Raw genomic sequence first — 11,828 nt, 5'->3', positions numbered from 1 at the left:
TCTGCCCATAACATCATTCTGCTTTGCTCCTCTTAGTGCAGTTGGCTAAAAGGGTGGGAACAGTCCACCTGAGTTACCAGTGCTAAGGCTGCGAGTTCTCTGAGGAGGATCTCTCACCCTCCTGCCAGCACAGTGGGCTGCCATGGAAAGGGCTCATGCACAGCCCCAGGGCAGAGCTTGCACTGCCATTGCTGCTGGATTTCTTGCACACAAAGCAGCTCCTGAAATGTTGACTTTTTGGTCTTGTCTGAGAATAGTGACTTTTGGTGTGTGACAAGGGCAGATGCTGGTTTGGAGGATTTTCGGAGAAAGCTGCACTTTCTTTTGTTGAACTGCTGCCCTCTTGGAGGTTTCTTTTCTACATGAGTAGTCAAGAGAGTGGATGGCTGCTAAACTTGCCTTGGTGCACTACCAAATATGTGATGGAAAACACTTTGGCCTTAAAGAAAACATTCGTGCAAGAAATAAAATGTTTAAATGTGTGTTTCCAGCAATTAGCCTTTGAAACCCTTGCTAACACTCAGCAGCATGTGTGACCTGGTGTTCAGCAACTTCCCCCAACCTGTTCATTTGGATGGTTGTCTTTTGGGTGTTTAAGTGGGCCAGCTGACTGGCTGCTCTTAGTGGTGAAGGAAGAGTATCAGTGTGAATTGACACACCAGCAAGCAGTGGGTGAGATGGGTTGTTAGTGGCAAGGGAAATGGCCTCTGTGAGCACTCAGTAGCTCAACAAAGTGCTCAATCCCTTAAGGAAACATGCATTTATGTGTACAACTTGGCATAGCAGGTTGTGGGGAGAGAGAGACAGCATCACTTTTGTCTTGGGACTGTTAGGAGACTGTTTTTGCTTAACTGCTCAAAGTCAGATCTGCAGTGTCCCTGTGTTGCTCACAAGCCTGTTTTCAGCTGTCATAGCTTACCCTACTGCACGGTATAGTCGATTTTGGAACTTTTAACTGTCTTTCCCACCAATGTGGAATATGGTATGGATGTCATTGTCTTTAAAGCTTTGTGGCTATCCTGTGTGTTGATGTGCATGTTAAAATTTGTAAGTAAAAGGATATTTAAATCCCAAATCCCTTGGTACAAGTACAAATGTAAGCTGTGCTCACTTGGTCTTCCCTGGAGTCAGTGTGTGAGGATGGAGGCACGGACCCAGAGGTAGAGTGCAAGCTGGATTGTTTATTGAAAAGATTGCACAATATTTATATGCTTCCAAGCAATTAGCCAAGCACATCTGTGTTTGCCTTGCGGTTACATCAGGTGAAAGGTCTAGCTGATTTTCTTATTGACATCCTCTTTCGAGTTCCGACGTCCTTGTTCCTTGCCAGTTCCAACATCTTCCAAGTACCAGTCAGGGACAGGTCACTCTTAATTGCCAGCTGTAGCTTCTCCTTCCCATGGTCTCTGACAGCTTTGATACATCAGTGTTGTGTCAGCTCACTTGTAGTGGCAGCATTACCTGCACTGAAAAATAGGACTTTAAAATCCATTTTTATTTAATAGTTGATACCAAGTTTCTTGCAGCCATTTACAAGTGCAGGTGCCCCTCAGCAGCATTCACACAGCACACTGCTGACCGTGCCCAGGGGCAAACATAACCACTCTGCTTGCCTGAAGTGGACCTGCTGAGGGTTTCCCAAGCTGAAGATGGATGGAGCAGCACCTAGTCAGGACATGGAGCTTCTCACAGCATCACAGTGCTCAGGCTTAGCACCCACTGGCTGTGTGTGGGTCCTTCCCTTGGATATGGCAAACGGCTCCTGCAGATAAAACAGGCAGGGAAATGGCCCCATTCTCTGGCTTTGGGCTGCTTCTCCTGTGCTGCATCAAGGTGTTGGGATTTGTTATTTGTGGAGGGGGGACCAGGGAAGAGGGTGGAAAAAAGGAATGTTTTAGTGGAGGAGGGGAAAGGAGGAAGTTTGGGGGGGGGGGGGAAGGAAGTTTTCTGGCAGGTAAGAAAGGCAGATTGGGGTGGGAAAAGGGTTTGGAGAGGGGAAAAAAGGTTGGGGGGGGAAGAAGGTTGTTGGGGAGAGGGGACAGCAAGGAAGGTGTTAGGGGAGGGTTAAAAAAAGGAAAGCTTGGGGAGGGAAAGAAGATTTTAGGAAGGAGGGGAAAAGGAAGTTTTATTGGGGAAAAGGAAGATTTTTAGGGGAGGGGAGAAAAGGAGGGGTTTGGGAAAAGGTGTGACGAGGGGGGAAGGAAGGTCTGGGAAGATTTTAGGGGAGAGGAGAAGGAAGGTTTTACGGCAGGGGGAAAAAAAGTTTTTTTTTTGCGGGGGGGAAGGAAGGCTTAAGGGAGGAGAGGTTTTCAGGGAAAGTGGAGGAAAAGGAAGGTTTTTTTGGGGAAAGTTTATGGTGAGAGGGAGTGAAAAAAAGCTTTTGGGGGAAGGAATATTTTGGGGGAAAGGTTTTTTGGGGGGAGGAAATGAAGGCTGAAGGGGGACCAAGGTTTAGGGGGTGAAGAAAAGTTTTTAAGGGGAAGGAGGCGGTTTTTGCGGGATGGCAAAAAAAAAATAGAAGGTGGTTTTAGGGGGAAAAGAAGGGTTTAGCAGAGGGCAGAAGGACAGGGCTTGGAGGAACCTGGTCAAGTAGAGCGTGTCCCTGCCACAGGCAGGGGGTTGGAAGTGGATGAACCATTCTAAGGCTTAGGAAGGGGCAAGAATGACTTAGAGAAGAAGGGGGCAAGACCCAACAGGTTTTTAGGGAGACGGAAGGCTTTGGGAGGGGCGAACTCAGTCTTTCAGGAAGGGGCTCGCTTGCGTCGACTACTCCGGCACTGGGAGCGGCGGGCGGGGCGGAAGCGGCAGGGCGGGGACAGCTATGGCTGCGGCCGGAGAGAAGGGCTGTGAGCACTACCGGCGCGGCTGCCTTCTGCGGGTGAGGCGGTGGGGCGGCGGGAGGCGGCGGGTCTTGGCGCCGGAAGGTTCATTCCGAACCGAGCCGATCCGTTCCGTTCTGTGCCGTTCGTAGGCGCCGTGCTGCGGGAAGCTGTACGCCTGCCGGCTGTGCCACGACGGCGCCGAGGAGCACCGGCTAGACCGCTTCCGTGTGGCCGAGGTGAAGTGCACCCGCTGCCGCCTCCTGCAGAAGGTGGGTCCGATGGGGAAGGGTGCACCGCCATCTTGGGGGAGGGGCGCCATGTTGTGTGGGGCCGGCTGCGCTGCTAACGACCTTCTTCCCGGTTCCTCCTCGTCTTCCCGGTGCGACGGCAGGCCCAGCAGCGCTGCGAGGGCTGCGACAACCTCTTCGGCGAGTACTACTGCGGGATCTGCCACCTCTTCGACAGCGACAAGAAGCAGTACCACTGCCCCGAGTGTGGCATCTGCAGGTGCGTGAGGGGGCCGGCGGGACCCTTGCGCCCTGCTCGGGTGAAGAACGGTGCGGGGAGGGAGCCGGCACCGGCCTGACGCTTTTCTCCTCAGGATCGGGCCAAAGGAGGATTTTTTCCACTGTTCAAAGTGCAATTTATGCCTGAGCTTGAGCCTTCGAGGAAAGCACAAGGTAGGAATACACCTGTTAATTCTGTGTTCTAAAAGGAAAACACCCTGAAAGTGACAGTGCCTTGTCTCCATCGGAGGCCATACGAGCAGGGGGAGCAGCAGGTTCTCTTCAGTGCTCCTAAGGGCAACACAGAGCACTTTGGGCTGGCTTTACGAGTTAGAGCTACAGGAAATAAACACCTTGATCTCTTTCTCTACTTTTTAAAGGAGCTGATCTGAAATTTGATTAGATTGTTAATCTGAGAGTGCTTCAGTTTGAGCTACTCATCCTGCTGCAGCATAAGTAAAGTTAGGCTGCTTGCAGAAGTTCTGGGAGTCCTTATGTCCGTGTTCAAGCTGTTTGGTGTTTAGTATGGTTAGCCACCTGTTAGTTAGAATCATAGAATAGTTTTGGGTTGGAAGGGACCTTCAAAGGTCATCTAGTCCAACCCCCCTGCAGTGAGCAGGGACATATTCAACTAGATCAGGTTGAATTCTCACAACTTCAAACCTAAATTCAAAGAGTAATGTTTCATACATATTTTCTTATAATTTTTAAAGTATTTTAGAATTTAGGAAAAAATAGAATAACTTTTTTTTTTTCCTTTGCAAAGTGCATTGAAAATGTCTCCAGGCAGGACTGTCCTATATGTTTGGAGGTGAGCTGCTGCTTTTCGTCTCACGGGTTTGTGTGTGGCTGTGTTTTTTACTCCAGCTGAATTAATTTTTTTGTCTTCTGTCTGATGCTTGCCTTGAAACAGGATATTCACACATCTCGCGTTGGAGCACATGTGTTGCCTTGTGGTCACCTTCTGCACAGGTGAAGCATTGCAAATACTTGAGAGAGGGGAATAGCTGCTGCCTAGTGCTTGGTGTTCCTTCGGCAGCACTACAGGCCTGGTTAGTTTGTATGAGCTACAGACAGCTGGTTTCATAGGGACCCACATGGTAGGGATCGGTCTCTGTTTCATTGGGAAATTCTTTAGGAAGGTTGTCTTCCTCGCACAGCAAACTTTGGTGATGGTAGAGGGACCTGTGTACTGTTCATTCTGAGCTCTCCTGGGCTGAATTTCCTTCTGTTACTACTTAAATTTCAAGAAGTTCCTCCTTGGTGCCAGAAGCAGTTGCATGATAATTTTAAGAGGTTGGTGGCAGCTCATCCATGAAGTTTTAGATTGTTCCTTTGAGGCATCCTTGTCTCACCCCCCACCCCCATTTTCTCTTTGCACTGAGTGAATGGCTTCCCTGTTTCATGTAGGTCTCTCCAGACTAAGTCTTCCAGCTCCTGAACTTACCTTGTGATGCACCCCACTCCCATTTTTTCAGCAGACTTGAACCACACAGACCTTTTCATAGTATTGACTCTTTTCCTTCATGTTAGAAGACCTTAGAATGGAATCAGATGTGCTGGGAAGCTTTCTGTTCACTTGGACTCAGGCTGTTTTTTAACTTCTGGTTTGGGGCACACTTCTGTGTGCCTTTATTCAGTCCAAGTGTTTTACTAGTCAGTAGTTGCATTCTTCTTACTGAACTTCTGTGTTTTCTTTTCAGAACATGTTACGAGGACATGCTGAGGGAGTAAGTGTTTCTGAATGTCTCTTAATATTGTTGTAGTCCAGACAAATAGCTTAGAGGCAAATATCTTGATGCCAGTCATGTACTAAATAACTTAAAGCAAACTCCTGCAGGGATAAGCGACTTTTAATTTCCAGTTCTGCTTGCAAGAACTTCTTGATTTCATAGACTGGTGTGGGTTGGTAGGGACCTTAAGGCTTATCCAATTCCAACTCCCTGCCACAGGCAGGGACACCTTCCACTAGACTAGGTTGCTCTAAGCCCTGTCCAACCTGGCCTTGAATACTGCCAGGGATGAGGCAGCCACAGCTTCTCTGGGTACCCTTTGCCAGGACCCCACCACCCTCACAGTGAAAAACTTTTTCCTAAGATCTTAACTCAATCTCCCCTCTGGCAGTTTAAAGCCGTTCCCCTTGTCCTGCCCCTACATTCCCTTGTCCAAGTCCCTCTCCAGATGTCTTGTAGGCAAATTTGTGGCGTTTTTCTTCAGTGTAATATGAAACTTGTCCTTTTTGGTGGACTTGTTTCATGATCCCGCTCCATCTTCTGATTTAGCCTTTTTTCCTCCCTGCAGAGGTTACAGGTGTCCTTTGTGCATGCACTCTGCTTTAGATATGACAAGGTACTGGCGCCAGCTGGATGATGAAGTAGCGCATACTCCTATGCCCACAGAATATCAGAACGTGATGGTGGAGGTAAGAGACGAGACTTGAAACCAGGACTCTACTCTTAGCAGGTCTGTGTCTTTTTACTGTTGGCAGTAGAGGGCACTAGGACCTTGTCCTGGATCAGAATTCAACCGGATGCTTAAGAAATGAAGAAATGTCATGGGTGGGCTTACAGTATTAATTTGCTGGCTTCATAAACACCAATAAAAGAGGCACTCCAAAAACACCAGCCCCAAAACTACAGTCTCAGTGGTGTAGGATCACACAGCAGAGAAACAGCTTGGTCTTTGGAAGTATCTTGCTTTCTCTGGTAGTGTTAGGCGATGTCTTAGTGAAAAGCAGGAACATTTTATTTTTTTTTAACAGCTTGGAGCTTTGTGTTTTAGAGTAAGATTGGTGGTTTTTCTGTAAAAATCTGAAGCTGTTGCTTTGCACAAAGCTAGCACACAGAGACAACTTCTGTTTTCTTTTGGTTTCTTTGTGTTAATTCAGAACCATGAAACTCACCACATTGCAGGTAATGCTGCATTAAGCAGCCTAGGTCATTAATGTTGTAATTGCATCTGCTATGGTTTAGATAACCCATCCTGCTAGGATTTTTTTTTTTTTGAAAAAATCTTTCTATTTTGAGAAGAGCACTCGCTTGCCTGCCTTCAGTTGCAGACCAGCTAATGCTGCTAGCTGCTGTTAGTGTGCCCTCACTTCACCTGAGGGCTTCTCAAACTGTTTCTGACATCAAGAGAAGAAGCCAAAGAGTATCTGTCCCTTGACCTGTGCAAGGAGTCACCTAAGGAGTAAATCCTCTGTGATTACACAGTGTGATTTGAGTGTTACAAATGGAAAAGTTAAATCAGCCCCACTGTCTTTAAAAGGAAGACATTTTCTGCTTTGTCCCCAAACGAGTTCTGTGATTGCTGGAATCATGGTCGTAGTGTACTGCTGAGCATCCTGTTGGTGCTAAATACTCTCTCTGTCTTTTCTGCATGCTTAGATCCTTTGCAATGACTGCAGCGCCCGCTCTACAGTACAGTTCCATGTCCTAGGCATGAAGTGCAAAAACTGTGAGTCGTACAATACCACCCAGTATGGAAGATGCAGCCTTTCTTTGGAGGAGCAGTGACCAAGACAGGCTCTGGACAAGGAACACTCCACCTTGGAAGAGACTATTAAAAAAAAAAAAATAAGCAAATAACCTACTTGTCAGTAAGAATTTATTCCAAATCATCATGGCACAAGCGAAGTGGTTACATGATTTAATTCATGCTGGTGCAGAGGAGTTCTGGTACATGTGCCCCATCCCCAGTATGTGAAGCACAGCGTGGGCAGGCCCTTGGGAAGCTCCCCACCAAGTGGTTAGTTTCTAGAGAATGGCACCCTTCAAAGGGCTGTTTGCTGCATTGGAGAGAGCCTGGAAGAATAACTACCCGGGAGAATGAGGAAGGACAAGCAGCTGATGCAGCAGATGATGTTCTGGGGTGGCTGAAGGCTGCAAATGTAACAGCTATTCTGGTGGCAGCTATTGGAGAAGATGAACTTGTGAGAGTGGCCTTTTTACATAAAGCTGACATCCACAAAGTTTTATGCCAGTACATTTTGTTCTTTCTAAATGATGCATTTGTTCTAGGGCCTGTGAGCATGTGGCTGCCGAGGGTGAGCTGGCAGAAATGGCATCTTTGGGTGATGAGCACCCTGAAGACCTAGCTGCAAGGCCACCCTTCTCCCACAGGCACCCATTTCTTCCTCATTTTGCTTTATTCCCTTACAAAGGCTGAGATGCTGTGAGGTTTAGACACAGTGTGATGTTTTGATGGTTCAGTAAATGAAAATGAAGCACATATATTTGTCTTGTCAGGATTGGCATCGAGCTGAGCTTGAGACATTTGCTAAAGCAGCAGCAGTTCATAGCCACTTGAGCAGTGCAGGGACCAATTTTTTTGTGGTTTTGTTTTTTTGGTTTTGTTTTGGGGAATTTGTTTTTAATATTTTTTTTACAATGGTATCTGATTTCATTTGCGGGGAGAGGATGGAGGAGTGCTTTTAGAAAACAAAACCCAATAAACCTTCCCACCTTTCCTCATGTAATATCCTGCCCAATGTGTTTTGCAGTCTAAATATTATAGCAAGTTCTTGGCTTCTCAGAATTTCAGAACATGCAAATAGTTTCTTATAATGAAATAAAATAGATTAATCAAGTTACTCTTCATGCAGCTACTTTTTCCTAACTTGTAAACCAGCTTGCTTCTTCAGCTGATGGTGCCCTTTTGTGTATGAAATACCAGGATTGGTCTGGAGCTTGCCTTTCCTGGAGGCTCTCTTCTGGAGCACTTTTCTGTGTGCTGTAAATTGATGTAAAACGGCATCTCTATTAAAACAAGTCATGCCATAGGCAGTGTGCGTGTTCTTTTTACTCTCTGAGTAAAACTCCCAACTGAGTTTACACTATGATTCAGTACTGAGAAATAAGGGGTTGATGAATGGCTGTGCGACTCCTGGGTCTCTGTTACGAAAAAGAAGGGTCTTAATAGCCCAAATACTTCTTTGGGATGATAAGATGGTGTCCCCACCCCAGCACTGAGGCTGACTTTCTCCACCCTCCATGTCATTTTGGATGACCCCACTGTGGGGAACCATGTTTGGGCTACATCAGCAAATAGCCCATAAAAAGCCTCAGAGCTGGGCTGGAGGGGAGCAGGGTTTTGGGTGAGGGAACAGGTAAGGCTTATTTCCATGATTGGGAATGATTCTAGGGAAAGGTATTCTTTGGGATGTGTGGGGCGCCGTGCAGTGGCTTCTCCTTCGGGTCTGGTGTTAAAATGATGGAAGTGGTGGGGAGTGTGTTGTCAGAAGTCACAGTTCAGAAGGAGCATGACTTGGCTCCATGCTGTCTTCCCATCTTTGCATGAGTGGGGCTTGGGGTTGGATGTTCTGAGAAGTGCCTCTCTGAGGGGATTACAGGCTGGAAAGGGGCTGGATTGGCTATGGGACTGTGAGTCCCTGCTGTCAACTAATGAGTGAGGTGTTCCTTGGTGCTGCCATCTCTGCTTGACTTCAGGCTGCTGTAGATGATAAGGAGTCTCGTTCGTGGATGACACTTTGGTTCCTCCGTTGAAGCTGCCAGCAAGACTCCCTGCTGCTCTGGAGCATCATCTAAATGTGTATTGTCACCTGGAGACTTTGCTTCCTTCCCTGGATGGAGACCTGCTCTCAGGTAGGCACTGACGGGGCTCATATCAATCTGGAGGAGTTGCCATCTCGGAGCTTTGGGGTCTTGGGACGTGCCCAAGGGTTTCTTTAATAGGGAATAAGCAGCAGCCCTGAGCGTGCAGGGGAATTTGAGTTCCTGCTGCCAGCAGAGCTCATACCACCACCATCACCACCACTGCTGCCCAGGGGTGGAGGACATGGCTGAGGGCACCTGTCTCTTGCTCCCCAAAAAGCTCCAGTCCTGTCATGACAGCCAGCAGCTCAGCACAGTTTGGCTGCTCAGAAGCAGGATGAAAAGGGTTTGGGTGACAACAATTAAGTGTTTTCAAGATGCTTTTCTTGCTTGGGTGTTGCTGCCCAGGAGGTGACTTCCCTGTGACAGTTAAAGGACAGGCAGGATTAAATGAACTGTAAATGGGATAAAAATGTGATGTCACAGGATGTTTTTGAAATAAATCTCAAAAAAAAAAAAAGGGAAGTTGAGGTTTCTGTATTATTAAAGCAGTTATAGAATCATAGAATGGTTGAAAAGGACCATAATATTATCTAGTTCCACTAGTCCCTTGATCACACTCCTAGCTGATGCCTGAGAAGCAAATGGGCTTCCATGGGCTGGGATTTGAGTGGTGGCTGGAGAAGTAGAGGTGGTGTGGAGATGTGTTGGGAGCATCCAGCATAACTGGGAAAAGAAACAGTCAATACCTGTTTCTATTAAAAAGCCACTAGTGAATGGATGCTCAGAGGAACGTTGGGAAGCTCTGTCTAGTCCTGATTTGGGGTTCCAAAACTGGGGCAGGCTGTCTCTGCAGATGACTGTCCCCAGCTAGGTGATGAGTGCTTTGGGATGATGTCAGAGGTGATAAAACACTCTTCTGGGTTGCTCACAAGCAAGCCTTGCATGACATAGGGTTGTTGAAGGTCCCTGTTTGTGAGAGAGTTGGTGTAGTTCAGCCTGGAGAAGGCTCTGGGTAGACCTTTTAACAGTCTTCCAACACCTAAAGGTGCAAGAAAGCTGGAGAGTGGCTTTGGACAAGGACATGTAGTAACAGGACAAGGCGTAAGGGCTTTAAACTGCCAGAGGGGAGACTGAGATGAGATCTTAGGAAGTTCTTACCTGTGAGGGTGCTGAGGCCCTGGCACAGGTTGCCCAGAGAAGCTGTGGCTGCCCCACCCCTGGCAGTGTTCAAGGCCAGGTTGGACAGGGTTTGAAGCAACCTGGTGGTAGTGGAAGGTATCCCTGCCCGTGGTAGGGGGTTGGAACTGATGAGCTTTAAGATCCCTTCTAACACAAACGAGTCTGTGATTCTGTGATTCATCATCACCCGGTACCTGTTGCCTTTAGAAGGTGGGGAGATGCTGAGCACATCTGAAGTGCTGCTGTAGGACACAGGCTTTAACTTTCCTTTTGCATGTCTCTTAAGGATTTGCACTGGCAGGTGGAGATATGGAGGCTGTAAGGTCCACACTTCCTCTTGGAAGCCGGAAGGGCTGCATTGGAAGCCCAGTGCCTGCACTGATGAGCCTTGGGGCTGGGATTCTGTTATCCCTCTGGGTCCATCACACCTCATACGTCTTCCTGACAGGCCTCCTCCCTCTGAGAGGAGCACTGTGGCCATGAAAGCCTGTGTGGTGGCCATGCAGGACCTGAATTTCTGCAGCTAGAAGCAGCAATCCAGCCTTAATAAAGAAAAACAACAACAAAAAAAAGCCAACAACCAAAACAAAAACCAGAGCTGGCAAATTCTCCCTGTGAGCAGCTGCCAGGGAGAAACAGATGCAGCAACTTGTTCATTAACTTGATGAAATACATATTTGAAAAGACGCATTGTTCCAGGGCTGCTGAGTTCCTGACCTGGCAAATGCAAGTGGGGACAACTAAGGGAGGAGTGGATTGGTTGGGGTTGGTGGATATACACTTATGGTGGGTATTGCTGTTGGGGAGCACAGGGGAACAGCTCATCACTTGCCAAAGCTGAGGCTGAATTTCTGTCCATCTTGCAGCTCCCATTTCCAGAGTGTTCTGCTCATTACCAGCATATCATTTCCTGTTTGTGGGATGGGGTTTTGGCAGTTTGTGTTCTTTTTTTCCCTGCAAAAGTACTGTTCATTCAGCTAAAAAATAGGAACATGGAGCAGATGGGAAGCCAACTTTGGAAAACTCCAAAGTGAAGTAGCCTTTGAGTGTGTTGCTGATTGTAAAACCATGCTGGTCAAGTCCACAAGCAAACAAATTTGATGGTAAGTGGTAATTTTATCCCAGCTGGAAATACGTCGATTTGGATTCCAACCACAAGAGGAGGCTGAAAGAAAACCCTTAGGTTGAGTTGAGCTTTGGGAAGCAGCTCCCTCTGCAGCTGGACTTGAGTTGAGAAGGAAAATGATCTTGGGGGTGGGATCTAGCTGATTTTGACCTTTTGCCGTCCTGCTTTTGGAATTTGTCTCGGCAAAGTGAGGGGGGCAGCTGGGGAACCTGATGCCACCAGCTGAACCACTTTATTGTGCATTTAACTTGGCAGCAAGCCCTGAACTCCCTTTGCCAGGGAAATAAACGGTATTGCACAGAAGAACAAAGAATGGCTTGCAGAGGTGATAAAGGTAAATGTGGTGGATAAAGACAGGGAGCTGTTGCGTGGGGTATATGTTGTAAGGTGGTGCACTGAGCTTTGCTGCCCTGATTTCATGGAGATGCCAGATACAGTCTCTTCTTGGGGGGGATAGGAATGAGAGGCTTGGAATCCTAGAATGTTTTGCATTGGAAGGGACCTTAAACCTCATCCAGTTCCAACCCCCTGCCTGCCATGGGCAGGGACACCTTCCACTAGACCAGGTTGCTCCAAGCCCTGTCCAACCTGGCCTTGAACACTACCAGGGATGGGGCATCCGTCCTGCATAGCAGTGCTG

At 47.6% G+C, this 11,828-nt stretch overlaps 1 protein-coding gene across 2 annotated transcripts; it reads left to right on the top strand.

The window, feature by feature from the left end:
- The first annotated feature begins 2,797 nt into the window (after positions 1-2,797).
- On the top strand, positions 2,798-6,947 carry RCHY1 (ring finger and CHY zinc finger domain containing 1). Of its 2 annotated transcripts, XM_057405155.1 has the most exons (9): positions 2,798-2,878; positions 2,972-3,091; positions 3,214-3,329; positions 3,424-3,502; positions 4,095-4,139; positions 4,242-4,300; positions 5,032-5,058; positions 5,630-5,750; positions 6,715-6,947. In XM_057405155.1, exons 1-9 carry the CDS (start codon positions 2,822-2,824, stop codon positions 6,841-6,843), a joined length of 753 nt encoding a protein of 250 aa, XP_057261138.1. In that variant the 5' UTR covers positions 2,798-2,821; the 3' UTR covers positions 6,844-6,947. The 2 variants fall into 2 exon arrangements, with proteins under 2 accessions (XP_057261138.1, XP_057261139.1); XM_057405156.1 differs by lacking the exon at positions 5,032-5,058.
- Positions 6,948-11,828: the final 4,881 nt, after the last annotated feature.

Source organism: Pezoporus wallicus, unplaced genomic scaffold (assembly GCF_028554395.1).
Source record: "Pezoporus wallicus isolate ANWC-B61680 ecotype Strahan unplaced genomic scaffold, APGP_CSIRO_Pwel_v1 contig_6789, whole genome shotgun sequence".
In the NCBI taxonomy this organism is placed as follows: domain Eukaryota; kingdom Metazoa; phylum Chordata; class Aves; order Psittaciformes; family Psittacidae; genus Pezoporus; species Pezoporus wallicus.
Note: the sequence above shows the minus strand (reverse complement) of the source record. Positions and strands in the feature narration are given on the sequence as shown.

Coding starts and splice junctions, on each gene's coding strand:
- RCHY1 (XM_057405155.1), top strand. CDS start 2,822: ATGGCTGCGGCCGGAGAGAAGGGCTGTGAGCACTACCGGCGCGGCTGC. Junction 2,879..2,971: donor GGCGCGGCTGCCTTCTGCGG/GTGAGGCGGTGG, acceptor TGCCGTTCGTAG/GCGCCGTGCTGCGGGAAGCT. Junction 3,092..3,213: donor GCTGCCGCCTCCTGCAGAAG/GTGGGTCCGATG, acceptor GTGCGACGGCAG/GCCCAGCAGCGCTGCGAGGG.